The following is a 27285-nucleotide window of genomic DNA, read 5'->3' on the forward strand; positions in this document are numbered from 1 at the left end:
CTTCAGCAAGAGATGAAACCAGACTTACTTGATCAGCATTAGAGGAAATATATCTACACCTTCCAGTCCTTCACTGTCCTAGAGTAGCAAGGCAGTGTAGGCCCAGCTGAAAGAAGTTGGTTTTTAAAAGGAAATTCTAAAAGCACATCCCTCCCAGTTACTGCCATGCCTCTCTTCCCCAGGGTTTCCCAACAAATTTCCCTAGGAAGTGTTACTGCCTTCATTCTTGTAACAAAGCTCGTGATGAAGTACCTGCTCCAAGACAGAATGACAAATTTGGGGTACAGCTGGAGGTGAAAGTTTAAAATTCACCAGTAAGCGCAACAAGCTAGCCCTCTTTACATCTTTGAAAGGAGTTAAAATAGAGAAATGCAACAGTAACAACAGTTAAAGTCCTCGGTGCTTGCTTCATTCTCAACCTGAAAAAGTGAAGATTGCCTCTTTTGAAAGCCTCAAGAGATTTCTGAGTGACAAAGTATTCAGATTAAGAAAAGAAAAACCAAAAAGCCTCCAGCACGACCCCTACCCCTATGAACAAAACCCCACATTCAGTTTATGGCTTCTTTTTGTTTGCTGCTTGCCGCATTCTGTTCATCATTCTGCTGCTTACTATAATTGTCTCTGTAAGAACACCACTTCATTTAATGCCATTGCAACAGGTTTAAATACATAAATATAATTTAGAAAGCAAGTGAAAAGACAAAACATTTATTTTAATTAGAGTTTTATACATAGCATGCATCTGAAAACGAACTCTTTATCATGTAACTATCATTCTGGTTTCCGCACCAAGGGTGTGCAATCTCAGACACAATGAATGGGTACCATTACCTACACTACTGTATACAGAGATATAAAAATATACACAACAGTTCAGTTTTACAGAGTAACAGAGCTGAGTGAATACTGTGCACACTGCACTCTCCGAGCCTGGACAGCTGAACATCCAGACTGCAAAGGCAACAGGAACACTGCGGAGATCGTAACCGGGCTCAGAAGAAACAGCATCAGAACTCTGACACAGTGTAAAAATATAAGGCAGAAGCCACTTTCTTCTGAATTGTAGGGAAGAGCAGAGCACACTGAGACTCTCCATTCCTGCTTTTAAAAGTAGTTCCAGCAAGGAGTTGTACATGCAAAACATCAACAGTGCAACAACAAAAGAATACTGAACAGTAGCTCAATCGTACAAACTTAAAAAAACGTAACACGTACTTTATGCATCTCCTCACAAAATATCTAGGATTTGTCAGTGCATTAGTGTTAAAGTGGCATTAAAAAAACTTCTGCTATTATAACAGATGCAGAATTATTTTGGAAATGCATAGCATCTACATTTTTATTGTCTTTGTAATTATTCAGTTGGCATAGGCACCATTCTAGTCACACCAGCATTAAGAAGAACTCGTGGTGGAAACAGCCATTCTTATCAGTTCACACACAGGTATTCTTGACTGCTTGTCTTGATTTTGATTTCAACAAATAAATGCTTTTTAAAATTCAAAAATATACCCTATGATTATGAAAAGAACTATATACAACATACCTAAGACACGGGGTTAGCTGGCTGCCGTATGTGTAACACACAAGAGAAACATTCAAGTTTGACAGATATTTTTTCTTTTTGAGATGAAAGGCCTTTGGGTTGGAAGCATATCAGAGACAACAGTGCAGTAGGCTGAGAATTCCTTTAGCTCAGTTCAGAACTAAGGCATTGTATGATAAAATATACATTTATATTTGGTGCAATGTTACTGTCAATTTTAGAATCTAGATCACATCAAATGCTGTCATTTGTCACTCTAGTAAACACATACCCATTTTCTATCACAAACGCAAAATTTTTGGGGAAAAAAAATTATCGAACACTAAACCTATTTTTTTTTTTTTTTTTCTAATTTGACATTGAAGAAAAACTGCTAAGCCAAACAAACTCTAGAATCCCCCCAAAAACCCTATGGTAGGACTTAACACCCTCTTAGTCTTTACTTGCCAAAAATTAAATGTATCATTGAACTTCACTAAAAAGAAATTAACATTTTAAACTGCTACTTCAAATTACTTTTTGCTTCTTAAATTTCCCAATTATCCACTCATTTTATGCTTGCTGCCCCCTCTGATTATCTCCCAGCGCTGCCCTTCTCCTGTCATTCCTATATGGCTGCCCTCTAAAGTTTCTCTGATACTGGTAGCCATCATCTCTGCTTCTGCTGGGTGGTCCTTTCCAGGCCTCCTCGTTTCTTTGGAACTGGTATCCTCCCCTGCTGGAATAACCCCTGTCAGGTCTGGGCCTTCTGCCTCCTCCGTAAGTCTGGCTATAGAACTGCTTGGATCGGCCGCTCCTCAGCATGTCGGAAACCTCAGTGTCATCTTCAGAGCTCTCTTCCCTCGTTCTCTGGGCCCTGCTTTCCGTCTGCACGTTCCCAGCGCCCTTGGACTCCCTCCCTTTAGCAGGCTTCTCCTTCCTGCCGGGAGTGCCAGGTTTCAGTTCGTTTTTGGGAGGTTCTGCCAGCAGCGGCTGTGTGCTGGGCCCTGCCGTCGGCCTCTCTGGGCCCTGTGTCTGTGGAGGGCGATGCTGCTGCCCGGCTGCTTTCTGCTTGGGAGCGGCCGAAGGACAGGTTTGCTCCAGCTGAGGTGCCCTGGCTGAAGTGTCCTTCGGGGTCCCCGCAGCAGCCACCGGGAATGGGACGGTGTTGGAGCCGCCGCCGCTGTTGGTCTTCTGGAGCTGCTCTGCACAGTTCACTCCAGGAACTGGAGGGCTGCATTCTTTGCCCACGTACATGCTGGCAGAGGTGCCAGCTGCTGCCTCTTTGTCCTCAGGTGACAAGACAACATTGGGTCTCGCTACCGAATTCTCAATGAAACCCTGAACTGGGTACCCATACCAGAAGTGAGGAAAGAAAGGAGGTGCTATTGGAACGGCTCCAAGAAAGTGATTGTGTCCAAAGGGCGGCTGCGGAAACATATTTTTCCCTCTCAGGGACTCCTCGTAGTTCGCGTGAAGAGCTTGCGCTGGATTCTCCGGCTCGACGCAGACCTGTCCTTGACTTTCCGTCACCTGAGCTGAAGGTATGATCAGAGGCAGTGATGGAGATCTCTCGACCTGTGGAATCTGACCGTTGGACCTGGCCTCAGTCTGGACAGCAAAGTGCCTGTTTGGTCGTGCAGTTTCGTTCTCGTTCGGAGTGGGAGCAGCCTCCTGGAACCAAGGGTTGTGCGGATACACAGGAAGGGACACGTTTGGGTACATCCTACAAGCAGCTAAATAGGCCTGGTGCAGGGGGTACAGGTAAGAATGGGGTGCCCACATGGGACAACTGTATGCCTGCAAGACAGCAGGGAAAAAAGAATTAAAAATCAGTTATTTGGTCGTTTGAATGTTCAGAGAGACATAAAAAGCACACCGGTCATTTATCATTTTGAAACAGTTCATCACAGGAGATAAAAGTTAATTTTCTTTACAGTGACTGCCCTCAGTTCCAAATCCTACGATTCTAGGATGGTGTTTTTATTTTTTGTTTTCCTTCCAAATGCAGTTGAAATGGGCAAGTTATGACCAGTAAGAAAACCGTATAGAAATTGTTACCAAGTTAAGGACAAAGTAAATCGAGCTCTAGCTATGTGTTTGAAGAGAAACATTTCAAACTCATTTTCCAGAATCACACTTACTAATTGGCAATTTCTTCTACTAGACCTCACTTTCCAAAGGCCACAACACTGAAGTTGTCCACCTCAGGTGGTGACCCTTCCCTCTTCTCTACTTCCACATTAACGAACTGAACTCTATAGAACAGTCCCTGGAGCAAACGATCCTGAAAAGCCCAGGCAGACCTCCTTTGCTGGTGTCCCTTCCCTCCCAATGTGCAGTGGAAGGGTGTGGGCACCAGCAGGGCAGTGGCTGGAGCAGAGCAGCAGACAGACCGTGCAGAGGGTATTTCCCAGGCCTGCTGAACCCTGTGACACCAGCGAAGCAGCACAGCCACTAGAACGTGGGCTGGGACCAGCAGATGGTGCTGAATCACCAAAAGGACAGGCTAGATCCTAAATAATCCACAGTAGCAGTAAGGATAGTCCCAAGCACGTCAGCTTTGGAAACTCATGCTGTTCAAATGCTTTGTGGTGACACTTGCTAATTAATGACTTACAGGTTTCCTATTAAGCACAGAAACTTATATTAGGCAGAGGTATCAAATTTACATTGGAAACTGCTGAATATTCCCGCTTTCCATGCTCAGACACGAAAGAATATTGTTGCTATGGCCCATGTTTGATGAAATAAGCCCAAGAGCTCTCAGCACCTTGCCCCAAGCCGTTTGCCTGACACAAGGAGTAAGAAGGTAAAATGGAGCATTTTTATGTGCAGAAGGGAGAAGTAAAGCAAACAGCTAGTCCTTGCCAAGCAATGGAAAAACGTTGGGATTTGACTGAGCCTCTTTTCCAACCACACACAGAGATTTGCACCATATTTACACATGCACACATGCTGCTATAATTACTGTGAAATACTGTAATCACTAACCTGAGCAGAAAGGACAGACATGCAGGTTATTAAGGAAGGGTCCCCAGGGAAAGATTTTGGGATCTGTAGTGCAGTGACTTGGCCAGTACACAGCCAGGGCTGCAGTCTGAGTGCATTTTCTTATTCCCTGTCACGTCATCTGCAATAAGCATCTTCACTCACGATTTATCTCAGACTTTAAAGCACAATTTGCTGGCTGTGCAGCCACAGTTGGAAGCCAAGAATTCTCACTATGCTGTTGACATGAATGTAATTTCTGCTGACTTGAACTGCACTGTGGACAACTGCTGGAATCCCAGTTAGCAGAACACAAAATAAGTACCTCAAACTGGAAAGATGGACTTGAAGTGTATAACTGCAGCAACAAAACTCCTGCACTCCAAGTTCCAACAATTATTTACAAGTGATTTTTATAACAAACATGGAAATATAAGTAAGTTTGAAGACCTACCTTCACACCAAGATTGAAGAAAAATCTAAGAATATTCTTATCTAAAAAAAAAAACCAAAAATATTTATGAAGACCTAAAATAATTTAATCTGATAAAAAAACTGCATAAATTTCCATTCCAATGTTCCGTTTCAGTAGTGAACACTGGTATTAAGTTATTGCTTGCATGTCTTCAATTGATTAGCTGGGGTTTTTTTGCCACAGTAAGATATCTAGAACGCAACAGCAGTTTAAATTTCAGTTTTAACAGTCTGTGAACTTCTAGTTCTTAAAGAAACAGTTCACTAAACAAACACCACCATGCAGTCAGACATGAGATGTTCTTTATGGGCATACCTTGCATTCATAATATACCAAAACCTGTATCTTACCAGATCAGTAAGGAAATGCTCAACAGCCTCCAAGCTTTTAAATGACGTGGGCAAACCTATTACTCTGACAGGAGTAGTTCTCCAAAGATAATCCTTCACAGGCACAAAACCTCAAGTTATGGCAGGGCAAGCTAAGAACCACAAAATGATCCTACCAGATTTCCAGGTGCGACCACTTGAAACAGTCATGATGTTGGCAATGCAAACTAAAGAGTTCCAACTCTATTCAATATTCCCTCCCACATCTTAAAATCACAGAATGCCAACTACTGGATCTTCTGACAAAGAATGACAACAGGACCAAAAAAAGTTGTGTTTATCTACATTTTAAGAAAAGAAGATCTATTAGGAAGAATGGTGTAAAATTCAGACTTCTCACCTTTAGGTAAGTCTTCCCCAGTACTGCACAGGGAGTAAGGAGGTGCAACAGCTCTTTCTCCCTTTTCATTAAAAGGGAATCCAGGGTATAATGGATCCTGGTAGGGATTCAGAGTCTGAGGCAAAGGCATTAAAGGCTGGTTAACTGCTTGTAGCCACACAGGAACTCCAGCACCTGAAGCAGATGTTACCTGAGCCTGTGATACAATAGAGTCAGGTCCCGTTGCTGGTCCTGGCATCAGTGAAGAAGCAGGTATTTGAGTTGGAATACCTAGAAGGAGAACAACCCAACATACATACATACATATATATATATATATATATAAATATATATATAAATAGAACAGGTATCAGTGCATATCTATAACTATATAAATAATCACAAACCAAAAGACATCAGAAAAGCAGGATTCAAAATGCAGAGAATAGTTTTCAGAAAGAATGAAACAAGTAAGCTAAGCTTTCCAGAAACAGCTAAACTGATCTGATGTTTCTTTTTAAAATTATGAATGCCAGAAGGAAATAGGAAGGAGAGAAAAATGGGAGAAATGAAACTTTTATGTGAATCCCTGAAGTTTTCATTCTGACTAGTCATTTAGAGTCAACTCTGAATCTGAGCTTAGATCAGCTTGGCTCCACCTTCCGTCACAGACACAGACAAGTGAGACAGGATTGTGACTGTCTCATGTGAACAAAGCAGGCTGACCTTTCTGAAAGCTGGTTCTTGTACAGGAACAGCAGTGTGACAGAAAATGCAGCACCTGATCTACGGAGCACTATTGATTCTAAGCTAACTCCACAGACCACGAGATATGCACAGCACACAAAAACCCATTACAGGCTTTGCAGCACAGGTCCAAATGGATCTCATTCGCTTCAGACATACAAGCCCCAAGCTGAGTCCTCAGTCAACCAAGGAGCCTATTACTACATGAGACACAGAGCACAAACACTTACCAGGTTTCAACATGCTGACAATATGTTCTACCTTAAGCAGATCCTCAAAACTCAATGCCACCCCACTCAAGAGGGAAAATGGCCAATTAGGTACACAACCCACTTATACCTTCAGGTTCGGAATGAAGCAAACTGTACATGCAGGCAATCAAAGATCTGTTACAACTCTCACTAGCTTTCAGCAGAGAGAAACGACATTCCTATGAATGCCTGCCTTTGGAATGTGAAATTATACGAGACAGTATCTCCTGGGGGTATCTTCAACTTAGTAAGAGAGTTAAAGCATTTTCCAGGGTTAGTCATTTCTGATTAATGTTAGTATTTCTGCAAACCTGCTGGTCCATATGTTGCTGGCTCACTTGGCCAAGCTGGCACAATGGCTGGTACAGAAGGCACTGCTGGAGGTAAATGCACCTCAGAGAAGACTGGGGAGGGTGTTGGAGTTACACTCGGCAAGCACTCGGTCAGGTTCTGTAAAAACAAACAAATCTAAATCCCATCGTGGCTGGTGACCCTGCTGACTCAGTCTTACCTGGACTACTACCATCCCCACAGGGAAGTACTAACCAGGAACATACCCCAAGAAATCTGAGCTGCATCACTGTGTGGGGAGCTCTGCTCTGAGCTCTGTCAAGCCATGCCTGTACCACAGAGCCCCCAGAGCTGGAACCGCCTTCTCAAGCTTTACATTTAATATCTCCCACCCAAAAGAAAAGCCACCCCCACAAGCAATTACCAATAACCTCAGAGAAACCTGAAAAGGAAAAGCTAAAGAATTTAAAGGGAAAAGCACAGCTACCTTGGTAGAAAGATATGAAATAACCCCACACTCAGAAAAGAATAGATATACTTTTACTTTTCTATCAAGGGTTGTCCTTTTACAATCTTTATGCTAGACAAACAAATTCCTAACTGTAAATATGTTATTTTAGCATTATCACAATAGAAATGACTGTGTAATTAAAAGCCAGTACTGTAATACATACGTGGCTGTGATGAAGCTCCCCTTTGTCTGAAGTCTCCTGACTGGAAAACTTTGAAATCAAACAAACATTTCTTACTTGCTCAGCAAGAATCGGAGAATCTGTTTTTACTTGTTCCAAAGGAGATGAAGCTTTTGGATAACTCTCATCTTGACTATTCTTCTAAAGCAAAGTTAGAAACAACATACACAGCTAGTCTAATAGTAAAATTAACTTTACAAAGAGTTATTCACAAACAGTAAACCACACTCCATACAAAGTGGGCTAAGCACCCACCACATATTATACTAGTATGACATTTTGCTCATTGAAAGGACAGCATAAAAGCCAACAAGGGGCCATGAATCTTCACTGAACTTCAGAGCTCATGGTCTGTTAGCACAGTAACTATTAGCAAACATCAAATCTTCTGTAGTCCCATTATACTGAAAGTACAGACTGTACTAAGCAATTACAAATCCAGATTCGTAAGTGCTCTCGATAGCCCAGGTTTGAGGACTCCGATTGCAGAGAAAGACTAAGTATAGGTTACAGGGCTGAGGAAAGCTGACAGAAATACAAGCCTCCAGCCTTTGGAGTATTTCACTAAAAGCTGTAAAGCAGCAGCAGCAATCACAGCTCTAAAGGCAGCTATTGCTCTGCTAATCATGTATCAGAGAAGCAATAACATTAAAAAAAAATTTGGTCTTTTCTTTAAGATTACCTCAGATGAATTTGGCTCAAGCTTCTGACTTAAGTGGATCTGCCTGGAATTTGACTCTGCAACACCAAGACATAACCTAGTAAATGAACCATTACACCACTTATGGCCATCACAACTTAAGCCAGTTAGTTTGTCTTTCCAAAATTAAACTTTCAAAACCAAACCTATACCTTCGTATATATTACTTCAGAAAACTTAAATTTCTATTTTTACCAAAGATCAAAGCATCCTAAAACAAACAGTTTTTTGGGCAGTAACAGAGCAACTACATCAACCTGGGTTCTCCAAGCTCTACAGGAGTTCTTTACTGATGGTTTGGAAACCATTTCAGCGATGTTTGGGGAAAACAGGAATGAAATGCAGCTGTCCCTTTAAATATATTCATCCCAATTTGCTCCTAATGAATCAGAAGTTTGTACTTTGCTTAAAGTGAAAGTGCTCTGATTGGCATTTTTATATTCAACTTTTAGGATAACAGAAGCGCAAAGTCTTGTCTACTTTTGACTGAGTAAAAGCAGTTTAGAATGTTGCAGTGGATTAAAAGATCTCAAAAAGTTTTCAGACTGCTGCACCAAGTTTCATTTCTCAAGCACCAGCAAACACTTTGGTGGGGAAAACAGTGTTAAAAAACAAGCATGACGTAATAAGATCTGAACAAGTTCTTCACATTCTGGCTTATGTTCAGACCTGGCGACCACTGCTTGTTAATCAAACTCATGCCCAGATTATCAATAGTAGATGTAGATTTTAAAAAGCTTGTTATGTACTCTGTCACAACTAGACAGCAGTATAAATGGAAAGAGTATTGCTTTTGAGAATTCCTGCCAAATCCCTGGGCAGCAATAGGAATCCCTAAACACTCAGAAGGAAGTAGACTTGGTTCCCAATGGATTATTAACCTAGTTTCACAAGAGGCAATGCAATCCAGAGCGTCACAAAAAGCAGAGAAAGCTGGGCATGCCATGCCCTTCAGCCAAATCTATGACACTGGAGTCTTTACTTTCTCTCCAGCTTTCTCTACATGCGCATTCCTTAAAAAACATGAACATTCCTTTAAAAATTCCTTTGCAATTAGCAGAGATTTACTAACTACCTCCTCCTGGCACCTACAGCTTTCATCTATTACTGCCACGTTCCACTTCCTCACAGAAGAGGAAAAGCTTTAAATTCATGAAGAGCAGCTAAAGTGTTGTAACTGACTGAGGGGAGAGAGAAAACACAAAGAGAAGTTTTTGACCATGTGACAGCATTTTCTACTGTAAACAGGTTTGTTTTTCCAACCCTTCTGTACACCATCTTCTCCCCTTCCTGTACCACGGTATGCTAATTCTTAACCATGCCACAGTGAATACTTTTACCTGCTTTTCTCATAAATGACTCTTAAGGCTCCTCCCACTGGCACTTTCTGCCACACACTCTAGAATTTCAAAAGGATCTAATTTAGGGTACCTCTGGTAAGTCTTTTAGTTTCTCTCATTTCTCTTCCCATTTACTACAAGTATCCCAGCCAGGAGTCTACTCTCTCTGCCACATTCACAAAGCAAGCAATGCACTTTCTTCACAAACCACACCCTTGCTACCTCCAGCCCAGTTTGGTACTGCTACTTAGGATAACTTTTCCCTCGTTGCCTAAACAGATGCCCCATCTTGAATAATTCTGAGGCTGGTAACAAAACCAAACAAATAAACAAACAAACAAAGCCATTATCTAAACGCATTTGGTTTTACCTTTCTCCTGCTCCTCCACCTCTGCTGTCCACTTGCTGTTTCTTCTTTCACTATTCGAGAACTTTTTCTGGCTTACATTATCCACAGTCTGTGTAGCAGCCTGACAGACTGACTGGTTCTGAAGAAGTTGACAAAGGCAGAAATATCACTTTATGTAATCAGTCCAGTGACACTTTACCATCATCTGCTATGATACTATTCAGCCTTCAAGACAAACAGTATTTATGTCTGTGACAGGCAGAAAAGGGAATGGGGGAGTCTGGCTCAGTGTCCTGCAGACTCATCCATTCTTTCTCATTCACTGCTACATTTTGCCAACTGTCCTTTAAGAGCAGTCACGTCACTAAGCTGACGTGACAAAATCTGTTTCACTCAGACAATATATCACATCCTCCTGCAGGTGAGCAAATACAGCAAACTGTTACTGCTCAGAGGGAGAGCAGCCTCTGTCCCTTAAGCTTCAGTCTTTCACCTACTCATTCTTCCCAGCCTTGTTCTTGTTTCTGTTTGCCCGAGGATTTAAACCCAAAAAGCCTCACATGTTTCTAGAACAAACCTACGTGGAGAGTAGCTCTTTACCCATAGGATCTCCTCACTTCCCTGGATGTACTGAGACTCCCACCCACTTTCATTAAAATTGTACCAATAGAACGATCTCTCCAAAATCCTACAGCTACAAGATGCTCATGTGTTTCCCATACTTACAAGGCTAAAGCACTGTGTGGTGGATGTTCAATTATTCCCAGGATAAACTACTATGTGCATTTTCTTATCTTTAACATATAAAGCGTTGTAGGTACCTGTATTTCTAATTACAAAGCTTAATAAATATCCCTCACTTTTGAAGTGCAGCGTGATTCAAGGACAGCAAACCAATGGCTAAGGAAAGGCTCGCAGACAAGCACGGACAGTGCACTGGTAATTACAAGGAACAGAGCATACATTGCAAAGAGCAGGAAAAGCTTGTTCATCCCGCTGCTGGATCTCATAGAGGGAACGAGACTCCTCGATGGCCTGCTTCTCCCGGCGCTCCTCCGGAGACAGCCCAAAGTAGTTACAGTCCCTGCTGCCGTGGCTCAGCTCCTCACCTCGCTCGCGCTCCGCTTTCCTGGCAGGAAAAAAGGAAACGGCATCGCTTGGACTAAGAAACTCTGGATCAAACCCGCTACAAACTTGGGAGCTAGGAGGAAGAAAGAAGATGCAATGATGGAAACAGAAACACTGCTGCAGCAGCCGAAGAAATTAAAAAGTCACTACCAAAAAATGCAGTCAAAATGGTCTTCTCACACTCCTTTTCAAGTGGTAAGTCAAAAAGCAAAGCAGTCCCCTATAACAAGTTCAGCAGAAGCTGAGGGAAGATCTTAGCCAAGCCCAAGAAGCACTTACACCATTATTTCAGACCTAACCAAATAGAAAAACAACTACAACAAAATCCACACTTAACATCCGCTTCGTAAGAAAAAAAATGTGGCTTTGTTGGCAGCTTCTGCCATGGAAAAAAAAAAAAAAAAAATTCCCATGCTTGCATTTATTCTTAAGGACTTGGGACACTTCCTAAGAATTCAATGGCAATGTATTTCAAAAGAGTATGCTGGAAGCTTCTGAAGCAGGCACCTGGGGTTCCAGAAGCTCAGCCAAGCATTCAAGCCGAGGCAGATGCTGTTTGCAGTTTTACCTTGCAGACTGGGAAGGATTCCTGCCCGGAGCTTTTTGCTCAGTTGAGGTCTGATGAGGTTGGGGCCCAGAACACAAGAACTGGTGCTGTCTGGTTCCCACAGTATGCTGAAGTCGAGGAGGTAGTGCTGACTGGGGTTTGATTGACTTGCTCTGATTCTTTAGCCCTCTGCACTCTGCATCTGTGATAACATGAAAACAGGTAAGACTTTCGTTTTAATCATTTTTTTAAGCTCTTTGGGACAAAACATCTGACAAAGAAGATTCTGCCACACAAAGACAGGGACAGTCCTACCAGGCTGAGCATTCTGCCCCCACGTTGGGTAAAACTTTTTTATCTTCTTCCCTGGCACAGTGTTCCAGCCCTCCATAGGAGAGGTCTGTGGAAGAGGTTTAAGGCTCTTCAGTGAAACAGCATGCCTGCAAAACAAGGAATTATGGAGGGAAAAATACCTTAGAGGACCAGACTGGGACTTGCATAAATTAATAGCACATGTTCACTTATACTAACAAATCTTTCCATTTTTAAGAACATTGCATTCAAAGTTCTTTGGTTTTATGATTCAAGCAATGTGTAGAACAGCAAACACATTTTTTCCCTCTTTTTACATAAAACTGGTAAGTTGACACAAACTTATCCAGTAAAGAATGAATGATGAGCCATTTGTGAAGTACCTATTGTAATGTCTTCAGGGCAGACAGAAAAAGGGAATGGTCACAAAAAGCAATGTACTTAGATAAGAGCAATATACTCGGATTAATTTGTTACGGACACTGCAATAGGTGCCAAAGTTGAAAGATATTACATTGATGGTGTATATCCCCAGAACAACTAATGCCTTGTTAAGTGAGGATGCTGTAGGATGGTCCAAACTACTGTTTACATTATTTGAAAGGCAGACATTCAAACAGGTTAAACTCCAATTTAAAACCCGTTCAAACTGCAAGATAATCTTCGTATCTTGCAATACGTTTTTTTCAAAGGAGATCACATGAGATGAATGGGCATCTTTCTCATTTACCTTGATTGAAAGTGTTTCCTCTTCCCAAACTACAATCAATGTGGGGTTGTTTTGACCCAGAAGTCACAGGACTTCCAGCAGAGCTCAGGACGTCTCAAACTGCTCTCTCCCTGCCCCCTCCCCACAAACAGAAAAACCCACCCCACACAACCAAAACCATCAAATCCACAACAACTTTAAACACTTTTTTGTCCCAGGTAGGGCAAAGATGATGCAGATCTAAACAGCAACTTGGCACCCTCTGTATGAAATCAGGCAGAGCTACCAGAGGAGCTCGATGCTTCAATGCACCTTTCAACGAGAAAAGCTTGTCACAAATCTAGCATCTAATTATTAAGTACAAGCAACACCTTATTAGACTGGGGTCAATCTGTTTAGGATTGAATCTTGTGCACAAAAAATAAAATTAAAATGCTATTAATGTAGTTACTGTTCTACTCTGCAAGTAATACCCAGACTACTTGGCACTACAGAAAGTATGAAGTGAAAATCAATTTTTCCTTTTTTTAAATAGTATGCTGTTTTCTTAAAAAAATTGTGGTAGTACTGCTCCAAGTAAAGAAACAGATACATTTCAGGGGCTGAAGTTAACACTGAACCAAAGTAATGCTTTGTTCAGTTTGGTGCTCCCTTCCAAAAGAAATTAAGCACTCACTTTGCTCCAAGCTCTTCTACAAATACAACAACTGGCCCATTCTCTGAAAAAACTTCTTGAATATGGGCATTATAAAATTTCCCATTGTGGTCTAAGCGCACCTGTAAAGAACAAGAGTAAGAAAAAAATGTGGATTAGCTCCAAAGATGACTGTGAGAAAAGGTAACTCTTTAAGATATCAACAACGTTAGGAACAGGACTTTTCCTCTGGACAACAGAAGAGCTGAGAAATACACATCACAGTTCAGTAAATTAATCAAAAACCAATCTTCAATCCCTACTGCTTCTTCAGAAAGGAATAAAAATACTATTAAAACAAACACACACACACAAAACACTAAACGAACTGCCCACAAAGAAACAGCTTGCTAGGGAACACTACTTAATGAAATATGCTTTTCAAAACCACATGAGAAAGTTAAAAGCAATCAGGGCAGCCAGGCTTTTCAGCTTTACTGAAAATGCTTTCTCTTGCAATAAAACTCCAAGCTTTTCCCTATTAAAATCCACTTCACTTCAGTGAAATGTAGTCTAATTAGGAACATAATAAACACCAATTACTTCAGGAGTTATTCTTCAGAAGGTTTTTTTAAGAACAACCGAAAAAAGTTCTTTAGACACGATCACAGTGTTACTTGTCTGACTGGCATCCTATGTTCTTAAAATTCTTCTGTTGAATAAAAAATAAATTTCCTCATGTTTCACTACAGTATTTGGCTTTACAGTTGTATTAATTTGGTCGACTCTAATTTTCATTATTCACTTCATGTTTTCTTCCCATGTTTTTATACTATATATTTACTCTCTTGCCACATACATATAAAATTTGACAGAGAGAATATGTTAATTACCCCAGTGTTTTCTCCTAATAATATCTGTACTCTTCAATAAATACTACACATGACAGCCTTAGGTCTTAAATGCAAATTTTAAGCCTGAACTATTAAGCAATAAATAATCAACCTGGAATTAGGTTGATTTGGTTTGGGGGCTGGGGGGTTGAGGGCTTGTGGCTTTGTGGGGTATTTTGTGGTTGGGGCTTTTTTTAGGTTTGTTTTCCCTGCAGTTTAATCACTATGGTTGATTCCATTACACAAATAAAAAAAGTGCACTGAAAGAGCCCCTGTGCTCCATGATTAGCCCCAACTGAACATTTGATCATTAGTATTAATAAATTTAATAGATGGCCAAACGTCCTAGAAAGAAACACGTTTAGCCGAGTACCACCAGCTTCATTAACACAGTTACGGACACTAATCTACAAATCGAGAGTTTAATAGCAAACCTTGCTTCTCCTCAAGCAGCAACACTTAATACAAATCTTAACAGAATTTGAAGACTAATTGTGTAACAAACTTGCAACACCCTGAGAAGAAGTATCACCCAAGACTTAAAGATCTGCAGTAACTAAACCAAGCTGTACTTCATTACTTCAAAATACTGAGATTTTATCAAAGCCAATATACAAAGAGTAATCACTATCTCCAGTGTCAAACACAAATACATGGATCTACAGTTCCATGCTTAACCTTGAGGCTCCCAGTCCTCTTATTACATATACTCTTGGAGTTAACCTTGTGGGTTTTAATGGAGCAAAACTGCACTGATCAGCTGTATGTATGCTGTAGGTCATGAACACCGCCAACAATTAAAGAACAAGTATATCCTCAGCTAAAGACACAAGCCAAGAGTATTTAGAAAGTAGCAATATCAAAATAGTTAACATAGAGAGAAAATGGACATCTTGAGCAAAATGTTAATGTGTCTGTAAACTATGATTCAATATTACTTACTTGACATTTGTCTCCAATGGAGTATTGCATGCCAGCAGCAATAGAGAAATCTTGTTTTTGCTGATCTGTAAATACAGAAGCAGTAATATACTGTTAGTTTAAATATACCAAAAGGATTACTTTCTTGATGCAGTAAAAATGCAAACCAGGTGTTCAGGCCCTAAATCTGCCCACTGACCCATGTGAGGAAAACCAAACTACACCCAAACTGCCACTTGCATCAGTTCTTCAGGAGGGCTTCACTTCACACAGCTTGCAAAAGCTACAACTTTGAAGTATTCTGTTACTCACCCCATTTGGATTGGAGCCAAACATCGTATTCAACGTTTCTGTAAACCAAGGGATCAAGCGATTTCAGAACCTTTTTAGGCAACACCAACGAGTTGGGATTCCCATTGCTCTCAAGGTGCTGCATGGAACAGAACAAAGTGCTAAATGGTCAACTACAGACATGTGCAGCTTTGCATTTTTCAATCACAGTGCTCAAGCCTTGTGCTGAAATATAGAAATGCTGAAAACACATAAGAGCACACAGAGCTTTGGAAAAAAAAAAAAATTAAGTGGTGTTCTTTGAATCGTGCCAGAACAAATCTAAGAACTAAGCGGCACTATAAAGGACACTGTCCACCTCTGAGCACATCAAAAATATATATTACTTTCCAAAGAAACAGGTAGATTTTAGGATATTACATGCTAGGAAAGCTATTAACTCAAGAATCTCTCATGAACACTGAATACTAAAAAATATAGCCGAGTACCAGTTAGTAGAAAATAAATCTCAACGGATAAATACCTTGTTGCCAGAAAGAGACTTCATTCCATTCGTTTCACTAACAGTTGCAGCTTTACTTCTGTAATAGGACAGAGGCAAGTCAAGTTTCCCTAATGAATTACAGCATTACTAAGGCCTGAAAATCAGGTAAGACACATCTAAAAGGGGATAAAAATAGTGACACTATCATACTTTATATGTTTTCCTGACAGTAAGCACATCAGAATATCTTCATCTCTTAAAGTGAAAAAGCTGTCTAAAATAAAAACTGTGTTTTTAACTTACTTTGATAAAGAAATAAGATTTTGGATTTAAGTACAAGTTTTAGGAAGTCTATCTTATGTGTGCTTTGTTGTCACTTGAAAAAAAAGAGCAAGGGGTGGAAGACCAGAGAAATGAAAGTCCTCTTAAAAGTTTTGAAACTACATGAGGAAAACATTTCAAAAGGAGACATAAAAAAAAAGGTCAAAACCAAAACTGACTCCATCAGTTAACTTGCATCACGCACTCTAATTTGCTCTTATTTTCTACACCTGACATCACTGGAAAAATACTTTCCACAAAGAAAGCCCCAAGTATTTTTCCTACAGCAGTTGTACACAAATCTCAGCATTAACTTCACCCAAAACTATTGCACTTACTAACAACATAATTGAAATTTTTGTATTTATAAAATGAAAAGAATCTTCTGGAAAACTATCTGATGAAAAATGCTGAAGCCAACTTTAAGACAAGCAAAAGATTTAGGACTTCATAAACTCAGCAAAGTGTCTGTAATTTGTGTTAACTGGGTCAAGAGTCACATACACACACACCAGCCCCTGCATTACAGGACATATGGTTTAAATCAAAAACATTGAGGTCCACAGTCTCCAGTGAGCATATGACCTTATTTCCAAAGGTGCTAAGGAGGTCAGCAGGATATTTTCTTAGGAATCCCAAAGATACAGGGTAAGGCTACTGCATTTGAATCTCAGGAAAGCTCCCAGAACAGAAAGGAATAAAGAAGATTTCCATTAGCTGACATTTAGCTATAATAATTGTTTCCTGAGGAAGAAATACTTTGTATTTTAATTGGCAACATTCCCTAGTATTTTTTTTTTTTTTCAAAACACAAAAATAAGCTAATCCCTTTCCCAGAACAATTTTTTTCCTGCGATGATTTCCTTCATCTTCCTTTCTGCTGTTTTCAGCCTGTGGGAGAAACCAGCTCCCAACAGCTCAAAGAACTTCTGCCACATGCCACAGAGCAGAACCCTAGGGGAGCACTGTAGCAATCAGTGGGAAGAGGGCACAAGATCACTGATGCAGCATCACCTCCAGTTTCAGTGGAATTTCATACAAGCCAGAGTTAAGAACCCTATTAAACAGAAGAAAACCTGCCAACACCTATGTGCAAAAACGGCACTGTGAATGACTGATTGTGCAAAAGGAGTCAGGTCAAAATCTCAAAGCTTGCTAGAGCATCCAGCAAAAAGAGTATTAATCCACTTCTTTATGATCAAGATCAAAATGGAGCAAGCTATATCTGTGTGTCTCCATTAGCTTCACCTCAAGCAGGTATTCCAGCCCCCAGATGTGGAAGGAGGCCACACAAGTTGGATCAGATTCCTGTAACTCTACTCAGCTGCAGAGCAAGCCAAGTCATTCTCACAGTCTGCCATGCCAGACTGGCACACTGACAGCTCTCCCAGGGAATCCTACTACTCTAAACAGGAAGAGGCACATGTTGCAATGGCAATAATCCATTATGCAAAGAGACTCAAAGCTAGACTGCAGGAAGAACAGAGGAAGGCCAGAAGCCTCTCCTTAGGTAAGCGAAGATTTGCATTCCTTCACACTTCTAACCCTATCTCTTTGTGCTTCTTTTCTTAGTAATTTTTAAATGTTTTCAACCCTGACTCTGGTTGAATTCTACTAGCCACCAGAAATTCAGAAAACTGTTAGCATGCGCTCACAGGCAACTTTTCAATTTCATTTACCTGTAGTTGTCATCCTCTGAATCCGAAGCAGACACTTCACTGCTCCCATTACTTTCCTCTGTCACACCAACAGCACTAAGTTCTGCCATGATTTTCTTTACATCCATATCAAACACCTTCTCATAGAGCAACTCGTACAGCAGAGCTGGGAAAGAGGAAGAGAAAGGGGAAGAGTAAAATCAGTTACCACCTAAATTTTTATTCCGCCACTTTAGAAGGTAATCATACAGGCATTGACAACTCAAACTGAAAACGACCGTAATAAACTTCCATAGAGAGCCTTCTCCTGAAACCTAACACTGATAGCTTTAAGATTTTTGGTAAAAATGTTTTTAACTAACAGCTTAATACTTACACTGGCACAGAGCAGCCTTCTCTGCATACTCTATGGGATACACAATATCATAGTGGTTTCCATTTGAGAAGCACAGCAATACCTATTAAAAAAAATCACACAGATATTTTAGGCTTTGCATCTCACTTGATTACTTATAAGCACTACCTTTAAATTCAATTTAAGGCACCCATATATGCTTTGTTATGTCTCAGGATCTCAATGTATCAATAAAACAATCAAAATGTTTATTGGATGTCCTTTAAACCAAACAGAATTTGAACAAAAGCCCCCCAAAAATAATTAAGACAGTGGTTAGTGCCTGAAAATTGGTTTTTACAGAATTTTGTATTAGTAGGAAGATATTCCACGCCCTAAATACATCCCATCTACTTAAAAAGAAGTGCTCCATGTATTAACAGCACAGCTGTCTTAAACATGCACAAAATAAACTGCTAAAATTGAAGTCTCAGAACATTTCATTGTGTTGAATAAGAAAAGCCACATGCAACCACTTGCTGTTTATAAAGTAGTCTTACTTCAGCCTGTCACAATAGCCATATATTTTTTTTAATACCTTATCAGAAAAGCCATTTTCAGTTACACGTGAAGGAGAAGCATTGGGCTCCTGGTATATTATGAAATCTTTCCTGGGGAAAAAAATAAAAAAGTAGCAGTTAAGAATTTATTTTAAAAGTAGTATCAATAAAAATTTGAGCACTGAAGTCAAATTCAAGGAAGGTACATAACCACAGAAAACACCTAGGGGTTTTTCTGCTGTAATCAATCTCTGTCATGATTTTAAACTTAAATATTTTCTCTCTCTCCCTTTCATCCGTAATGTTCTCTTAGAGTTCTTTGCTTAACAACCTGTCACTTCCTTCAACTTCTTTCTCACATAGGCAAAAGTGTTATCAGTCTTGCAAAATAATTGAGTATATCCACAGTTTCTGGATTAAAAAAAACAAAACAAAACATTTTACAGCTACTCAGAAAAAAGCAATTCTGAGAGGAAAAGAAGACCCACCCACTTCAGGGAGCGAACAAAAATTTACTAGATAACCAACCTATACCTGTGAGAGGTCTGAAAGTCACTTATTGGAACAGAACAGGAGATTCTTATTCCCTTTAAGTCCTGTAGCAAGCAGGAGACAGAGCAACTATTTCCCCCTACCTCCACCACTATTCCTACTTCCCCTGAGACTCTAAATTGCCTTTTCAATAGAAGCATGTCTTCCCAAAACAAGCAGAGTGATGACTACTCGTGTGTTCACCTCTGCAGTGAAATACTACATAAGGGTTGCATCTGTGCCACAAAACCCTCCTGATGCCTTCAATGGGAATTTAAAAAACCCGCTATTATCAACCAGGATTTGTCTCTATCTATTTATCAGCCCTGGATACTAGTGTGGCGTGACTGCAAAATGAACTATTCCTATTTATGAGAATACGTTTCTCAGGGCTTGAAATACAACAGTTCATGACCATCCCAGTTTGTGATGTGATTAAGCATCCAAATCTGCTGACTTAAACTGAGTTATATCCCTCTACAACCTGGTCAGTGTAACCATGAGACCTTCTCACTAAGCCTCTTGAGCCAAGCTTTGCCCTGACTTTCAGCTCAGTCCTCCCCCATCCATGCAGGACACGCATCTCTGAGCTGGCCCATTCGCCTCACAAAACGCAAAGATCCAATTCCATGCCATTTCCCACATGTAGCACTCAAAAGCACCCAAAGGTAATATTTAACTAGTTTGATTCTTTCCTCTTACCAGCTGTCTCATCCACAGACAAGGCCATTAATTTACAGCAAACATTTTGAAATTCTGAATTTTTAATGGGTTTATAAACAGCAGACAGTGAAGATGCTGTGGATTACTCACTCCCTTGCACAATAATTAGAAAGCAGTTATAAATATCAGAACAATGTTTCTCACTGCTTTGTGAAGAAAGATTTAATATGTAGGAAATGGGCACAGCTCACACATGAGCAACAGGGTTGCTTGGTGAGAAACAGAAGAAATTTTAACAGAAAAACTAGGATATTAAAATTAACAAAGTACAAACTGTATGAGATTACCCACAACTGGCTGTACAGGCGAGATACATGGCATTATTGTAAACCTCTATTCACATCTCAGATTAAATGTCATTTTCTAAACTCACTTTTCTATTTTTATTTAATCCCTTGACAGCTGCAATTTTCAAGTATATTTATAATTTTACAGAGGACTATGGTATGGTATAACATAATTCATCTTTGCTGTTCCAACTGATTTACTAGAAAAATAACAGAAATTGTCTCAGTAAAACATACTGAAAGGTTTTCTTACTTGTACATAAGAGAAAGGGCACTTATTTCTACTTGTCCAACCCATTCCTGTATTGAAAACAAACAAAAAAAAGAAGTTCAAACAAATACACAATTATACCTTCTCATAAACAGATCAAGAGATGTAAGAAATTATTGTTGAAAATAAATCTATGAATCTGGAGTTCAACAAGACATAAAAGAACAACTCCCCAAATCATTTTACAGTAGAGAGTGCACACATAAAACTATATATTCACGTAATTCAAAGACCTCTTAAGCCCAATCAAAAACACTTTAGAGAAAAACAAAATCCAATTAGCCACCATCTTCAACTAAAGTACTTGCTTTCTATAATAAATCAAGTTTAACATACCTGTGGATTTTCCAAACTTTTTAAATAATCTTCAAATGGCCCCTCTATGAACTGTATTAAAAAAAAAACAAAAACAGCAGTAATTAGTCATTTTTAATAGTGCAGCATATGGAATCCCCAATCTGTGACCCACTGTACCAATTGGAATGTACCACTGGAAATGGAAGTCTCCCCTGCCCTCAAAAAGCTTACAACCTAAATATAAAGGGATGTCGAGATGAAGGAAGGAACAAACACAGAGGTTGGCCTTGCAGAAAATAACCACATAAACAGCTTTCCAAATCATCCCACAAGTCAAAATAAACCAAACAAAACCCCCCAAAAAGGCACTCAGCAGCCAAATGAGGAATCTGGAAGAAAGCAAAGCTGATGTCATGTAGATGTTTCTGGGCAATTCATCCCAGGCATGCAGAGCATCACTGAAGAGAGGAGCTGTGGACTTGAGTTCAAATATCTCATTAAATAAACAGCAATGGACAATCAGAAACAGGAATCACATTTCATAGTATGGAAGCAGTGGTAAGATCTAGTACAGCCAACTCATGCAGCACTTTTTCCTCTGTTCTGGATCACCTCAAACTGTTTTTACTTTCAGCAAAGGATGCAAACAATCAGGCTACACCTCAAGTGCCAGCCCAGGAAAGTGATCCTTCAGCTGCACTCCCTAACACACATGAGGAGGCCAAATTCACATTGGCCAAGAGCAGAGAAAGATGCTGCAATAGTTGAGACATCTTAACTTCAAAGTGTTTCAGCCACGCTGGCCACCAAGAGGCTGCTTTTAAAAATTTCTCTTTAGTCACAATCTGCTTGATTTACTTGAAATAAAGATCCACAGAGAGGCAAACTAAGAAGGAAATCCCTTTATGAACTTGAGCTACAAAGCTGCATGGCCTCTCTACCCACAGTGATTAAGAAACAAATAATAAGGAGAACTGTGTGGAGTAGTGAGATTAAGAAGTTCTGCTTTAGCCATTTGGAAGTGAGAAGAACTAACAAGCCTGGTCCAAATTTTTATTTTAGATAGAAGCAATGGGGTGTGAAGTTAAAAAAGGTGGAACAGCCAAACATGATCACAGACAGCAGTTACTTTTTGTGTCAAAATTAAACAACCTGAAGATAATGCACAGAGGAAGAAAGGAAGGACACCAGTAAGTTCTCATAGGAAACTGAAGAGTTAGAGAATGAATGTAACACAGCAGCAATTCAAGATAACACTTCAGGAAAGGCTGAGGATAGAAATGATGGTAGTAGCTACATTCCTGAAATCTTGGTTATAACAATATCATTGAAAAGAAAGACACAAATTCAAGCTGAAATTATTACAATAAACAGAGAGGAGAGGAACTTCAGGAAGCACCACCCTGTTAATAGAGCATAACTAGTGAGGAGGCAGCAAGTGAATGGCTGAACCAGGAGATTAGGGAAAGAGGCAATTCTTGTTTGGGTTTTTTCCTAAAGAGAGATAACAGTGGTGTATTCCAGACAGAAAACACAAAGCAGAGCGAGAGACAGAGGCAGCAAAGGAAATCAGCAAGCTGAAGCGAGGTACCTGAGGGAGGAAGAACACTGGGAAACAAAACCAAATATGAAACACCTACTCTCACAAGAAACTTTAAAAAAGCAGACTTTTCAGAAGGACAGCAAAGATGGACAGAGGAGAGGTCATACCTTGGGATAATGTCTGAGGGGGGAAAAAAAAAAACAGCACTGGGACCAGGAGTTTGGATGAGAGAGACCAAAACAATACTAAAACCAGCTAGGGCTAACAAAGCAGGGATGGGAAACAGCACACACTTTAGAGTCAAAAAGGGCATGGAATTTCAAAACACTACACAATGGAACAAGAGAACAGAAGTAGAGAAGCAGATATTGGAGTGAGCAGGGCGATTCTGGAAAGAAAGGGATTAAAAAGTCAGCACTGAAAAAATGAAGTAAGAAGAGAGATATGCAAGAGTTGGAAATAACCGGAAGGAGTCAAGTCAGAGCAGCATTGTCCCAGAGAGATCTGCTTTTATATCATTAATTCCTGGTAACTTCCACATTTGAGCTGAGGGTTCTGGCTCAGAAATTACAGCACAAAGACACACCCTTGTGCCCGCTTTCCTTCTCTTCCCTATGCCAGTGCATACCTAAAACAGTCTTTGTCTTTTGGGTCTGGGTAAATTTAGAACAGAAAAAGAGAGTAATAATCTTCCAGTAGCAAATCCGTACACCTACTCATTCCCCTTTTGTCTTTCCTGGAAATCAGGTAACAGTATATACACTAGAACCCATACAAACACAAACAGAAGCACCACTATTGATTAATGCTCTTTTAAGAGGAAGAAAAAAAGGAAATTGTAATGTTAACTCTGACAGCATTGACCAAGTATAATGAATATCAAAATATTTTACATCCATGGTTGATGAAAAGCTTAGTTACAGATGTTTAGGGGAAAAAACCTACAGTGCCAATGCATAATAAACTGCAGACCCTGAAAAAAAATTTTCACTAATCTCATCAGTCAAATCCCTTATACATTGGAAAAGCAATTAATTAGCGCAATAAAAACATTTTATGACTTTTATTAAAGTAGGCATTATACTAAACTAAAATCCAGATTATAGCAGCTTCACTATAGACTACTGAAGATTAAGCTTGCTTTTCAATTTCTTCATGAGCCTTAAAAACTTCCCCCACACCACATCACTCCAGTCCAAGGAGTACACAAGTCTCTCCAGGTTATGAAAATGAGTTACTACCACATATGTGCAAATTAATTAAAATAGCACCAACTGGTATTTAGCTATGATGACTATTGCCACAAACATAGGGAGGTGCAGAATATGCCAAAGTGGAAGGAATAAAGTACCTTTTCTTAAATGCTGACAAAGAAAATGAAAATACTTACTGCTTCAAATTTTTCCCTATTTTTCCGAAGATAATCTACACAAGCCATCCTAACATCAATGTGCCGAGACTGAGAGTGCAACACCTACAAAGGGAGAAAGAGAACAAGGTGACATTGGATCTCAGGAGTTTTGATGACAGGCCACAAATAATTAATGCCTGCTGTCTAAACACAGGCTTGGAAATACTCTAGTTTTATTTTTAAGAATATTTAATATGCATACTCATTTAGCAGCAACATCTTCAGGCAATTCAAATCTCAATTACTTAATAAAAAATTAAGTAACTGCAGAATTCACAGGTTTGCTAAATTCAAACCTTCAATTTTACAAGGATTTACGAAGCAAATGAGCAGCACTTATTGTTAATCTTTAACTGCCTCCTTTGTAAAGGACTTCAGTAACTGAAGGAAGTTAGAGAAGGAATGGATGAGGAAGTCACCTACCAACACGCATCCATTCAAACGGAATCCAACCAAGTCTCACAGTACATGTTTACCTTCTCTTCCAGAGGCCTGTTGCCCAAACACTTTTTTGGAAGCCAGGAATTGAGTTCCCAGTATGACACCTGCATTCTACATCCTGCTCAAATCTCTACTGGGAAACCATTACTTTCATCACAGATTCCAAGTTATCTCAGTACAACGTTAAGGAAGTTCCAGACAATTTAAGCTACAGCGTCTCTTGCAGTCCTTACACCCCACGCTCAAAATAAATCACTTCCAAATTCAGTTTTTTCCAAATGAAGAGTACACATATTAGACCAAATTTGCAGATAAACACTTAATAGCTCTGAATTAAAGACCTTACTTTCTAAGAGGTCATTTCCAACCTAAATGGTTCCATAATAAGAATGAGATGTTTAAAATGTAATAGCTGAAAAAATTCTATTAACACTGAAGTGTAACAGAAACTTTCTATGTATTAATTAAAAAGTCAGGATAGCTATATATATTATATATACATATATTCCCTTGAGATAAAAAAAACACCCACTTCCAAACAATAGTGTTTGCTTGCCTGAACTTATCAATTCAGTGGGGAAAGGAATTCTTTTTTAAAAGTGATCTGTGTATAATTAGCACAGGAATCTGGGTTCCCACAACCAGAAGCACCAGAGCTCCCACTGCTGTTTGCTTGTACCTAAGACAAGATGACGCTGTCGCTTTTTTCCTTTAACACTAACACTGAAATGGGGGAGGGGAATTCAACAGGAAGAACAGAAAATAAATTTCTCACTTTCTCTAATTTTATAGTCAACTAATTAACAAAAGTAAGAACGCGGCTTTTCAGCTCTTTCCATTAAATTCCTTTTCCCAGACAACCTCATACCCAGCAGCCGTATTCCTATCTTGAGACCTTACACTGAAAAAAGCTCTGAGGAGGCGGTGGAAGGTCAAAACAGATAAGGATTTCTTGGTGGCAGGAGGCAGCTGTACACACGTAACTTCTCTCACTTCGCAAGGCGGAAATTATTTTAACAGAATCACGGTTTTCACCGGGACACGACTGCATTACCTCAACCTATACCTGTCTGCGTTTTAACGCTAATTACCACCCACTAACGAGATCCACTTCCCATGCTTTCGTGAGAAGGAGCTTTGTTTATGTAACCGGTTACCTGCTCGGCCACGGCCCTGAAGAGGCAGGACCCATCCTTGGCCACTTTCTTCCTGTACAAGCCCTGAGATCGCAGGTAGCGGTCCATGGACGTGTCCCCGGGGGCGTCCCCGCCGCTGCCGGGATGGCTCTGCTCCCCTCCGCCGGCCCTGCCCGCCGCATCCATGTTCACCGAGGAGAACGCCGCACCCCTCCTAGTCCCACATGGCGAGGAGAAGCCGCGGCGCGGCTCCGGGGCCGGGCACAGGTGCGGCGGCCGGAGCGGGGGGCAGCGCTGGCCCGCCGGCAGCCGCGGGAGCGGGAACGGGAGCGGCAGGAAGAGCAGCAGCCGGCTTCACGTTGTCCACTCGCATGTGGGGAGCGCGCGGAGGAGCGGCAAAGTTTCCTGCGCAGCCCGGACTCGCGGCTCCGTCACCGCCGCGGCTTTCCCGGCTGCCGCGGAGGGCCGGGGGCGGCTCCGGCGGGTCCCGGTGCCGCGGGGAGCGGGCGCGTCCCGGGCGCGCAGCCGGCCTGCGGGCGGAAAACAAAAGGGAAAGGAAGGACACGTGCGGCCCGCCGGGAGGGAGGGAGGGAGAGAGGGGAGGGGAGGGCGCAAACAGGAGCGTAACCTGGCGCTTATTTTCACTTTCAGCCCGGGCGCTGCTGGGAGCCGTAGTCCCGGAGGAGGAGGAAGCGGGAGGAGGCGGATACAGCGCCCGGGGCCGCGCTGACAGCCTCGCTCCCGCGCAGGATCATTTCAGCGCTTCTCAGTTTTGGAATCAACACGGGGGAGGTGGTTGGTGAAAAACTCAACGCAAGCCGGTAGCGTGCGCTCGCAGCCCACAAAGCCAGAGGTGTCCTGGGCCGCATCCAAAGCGGCGTGGGCAGCAGGGGATTCTCTCCCCCTCTACTCCCCTCCGCTGAGACCCCACCTGGAATACCGTGTCCAGCTCTGGCGCTCCCAGCACAAGGAGGACATGGAACTGTTGGAGCAAGTCCAGAGGAGGCCACGAAGTTGATAATGGGACCGGGGCACCTTCCCTACAACGACAGGCTGAGAAAGTTTGGGCTGCTCGGCTTGGAGAAGGCTGCATGGAAATCTTACAACTTTCAGTCTCTGAAGGAGACTTAAAAGGAAGCAGAAGAGGGACTTGGAACTGCAGTCATGGGACAAGAAGTAACAGGCTCAAACTCACAGGATGGAAATTCAGGTTAGCTATTAGGAAGAAATTCTCCACTGTGAGAGTGGTGAGACACTGGAGCAGGTTGTCCAGGGAGGTTGTGGATGCCCCATCCCTGGAAATATTCAAGGCCAGGCTGGATTAAGGCCTTGGGCAACCTGGTCTAGTGGGAGGTATCCCTGCACAGGGAAGTGGAGTTGGGACTAGATGATATTTAAGTTCCATTTCAACCCCTTCACGTCCTATGATTTTGTCTAAAACCTAATCCACAGAACGTGGGGTTTGTGTGTTTAGTTAGGCTTTGTTTGGTTTGGGGGTTCCCCCCCCCCCCAACATATGAGATTGTAGGATTACTTTTTAACTCCATCCACTTGCAGGAAAGGAGATGAAAATAAAACAGAGATAGTAAAAGACGGCCTAATTAAAAATGGATTTTAAAAAGCCACAGCTATTCACTACTTCTAATGTATCACTTCTCTTGTATGCCACTCTTAGTTGTAAGAAGCCCAAATATTTGCATAACAATTGCATGATTAAATTTTGCTTGGCATTGTAAACAGGATTTAGAAGGTTTTGATGCACAAAACGAAATAAGAAAGGACGC

At 41.0% G+C, this 27285-nt stretch overlaps 1 protein-coding gene across 7 annotated transcripts; it reads right to left on the reverse strand.

The window, feature by feature from the left end:
• Positions 1–692: 692 nt before the first annotated feature.
• OTUD4 (OTU deubiquitinase 4) lies at positions 693–25979 on the reverse strand. Of its 7 annotated transcripts, none has more exons than XM_040065004.2 (22): positions 25523–25969; positions 23904–23987; positions 21010–21060; positions 20656–20702; positions 18900–18972; positions 18344–18425; positions 17989–18133; positions 16028–16085; positions 15526–15643; positions 15235–15299; positions 13442–13542; positions 12060–12184; positions 11766–11946; positions 11033–11198; positions 10091–10208; positions 8363–8418; positions 7738–7821; positions 7009–7147; positions 5911–5990; positions 5721–5835; positions 4971–5011; positions 693–3325 (listed from the first exon to the last, which is right to left on the reverse strand). In XM_040065004.2, exons 1-22 carry the CDS (start codon positions 25685–25687, stop codon positions 2099–2101), a joined length of 3321 nt encoding a protein of 1106 aa, XP_039920938.1. In that variant the 5' UTR covers positions 25688–25969; the 3' UTR covers positions 693–2098. The 7 variants fall into 7 exon arrangements, with proteins under 7 accessions (XP_039920938.1, XP_039920934.1, XP_039920936.1 ...); XM_040065000.1 differs by having other exon boundaries at positions 7663–7821; XM_040065002.2 differs by lacking the exon at positions 7738–7821 and adding an exon at positions 7663–7710 and having other exon boundaries at positions 5721–5990.
• Positions 25980–27285: the final 1306 nt, after the last annotated feature.

Source organism: Hirundo rustica, chromosome 5 (genome assembly GCF_015227805.2).
Source record: "Hirundo rustica isolate bHirRus1 chromosome 5, bHirRus1.pri.v3, whole genome shotgun sequence".
NCBI lineage: Eukaryota > Metazoa > Chordata > Aves > Passeriformes > Hirundinidae > Hirundo > Hirundo rustica.

What these genes read in the sequence shown, in the direction of transcription:
- OTUD4 (XM_040064998.2), bottom strand. Translation starts at nt 25,687, where the DNA reads ATGGATGCGGCGGGCAGGGCCGGCGGAGGGGAGCAGAGCCATCCCGGC. An exon ending in TTGGCTCCAATCCAAATGGG is followed by an intron (nt 15,300 to 15,525) that starts GTGAGTAACAGA and finishes CTGTATTTACAG; the next exon opens with ATCAGCAAAAACAAGATTTC. An exon ending in GGGGCAGAATGCTCAGCCTG is followed by an intron (nt 11,947 to 12,059) that starts GTAGGACTGTCC and finishes ATGTTATCACAG; the next exon opens with ATGCAGAGTGCAGAGGGCTA.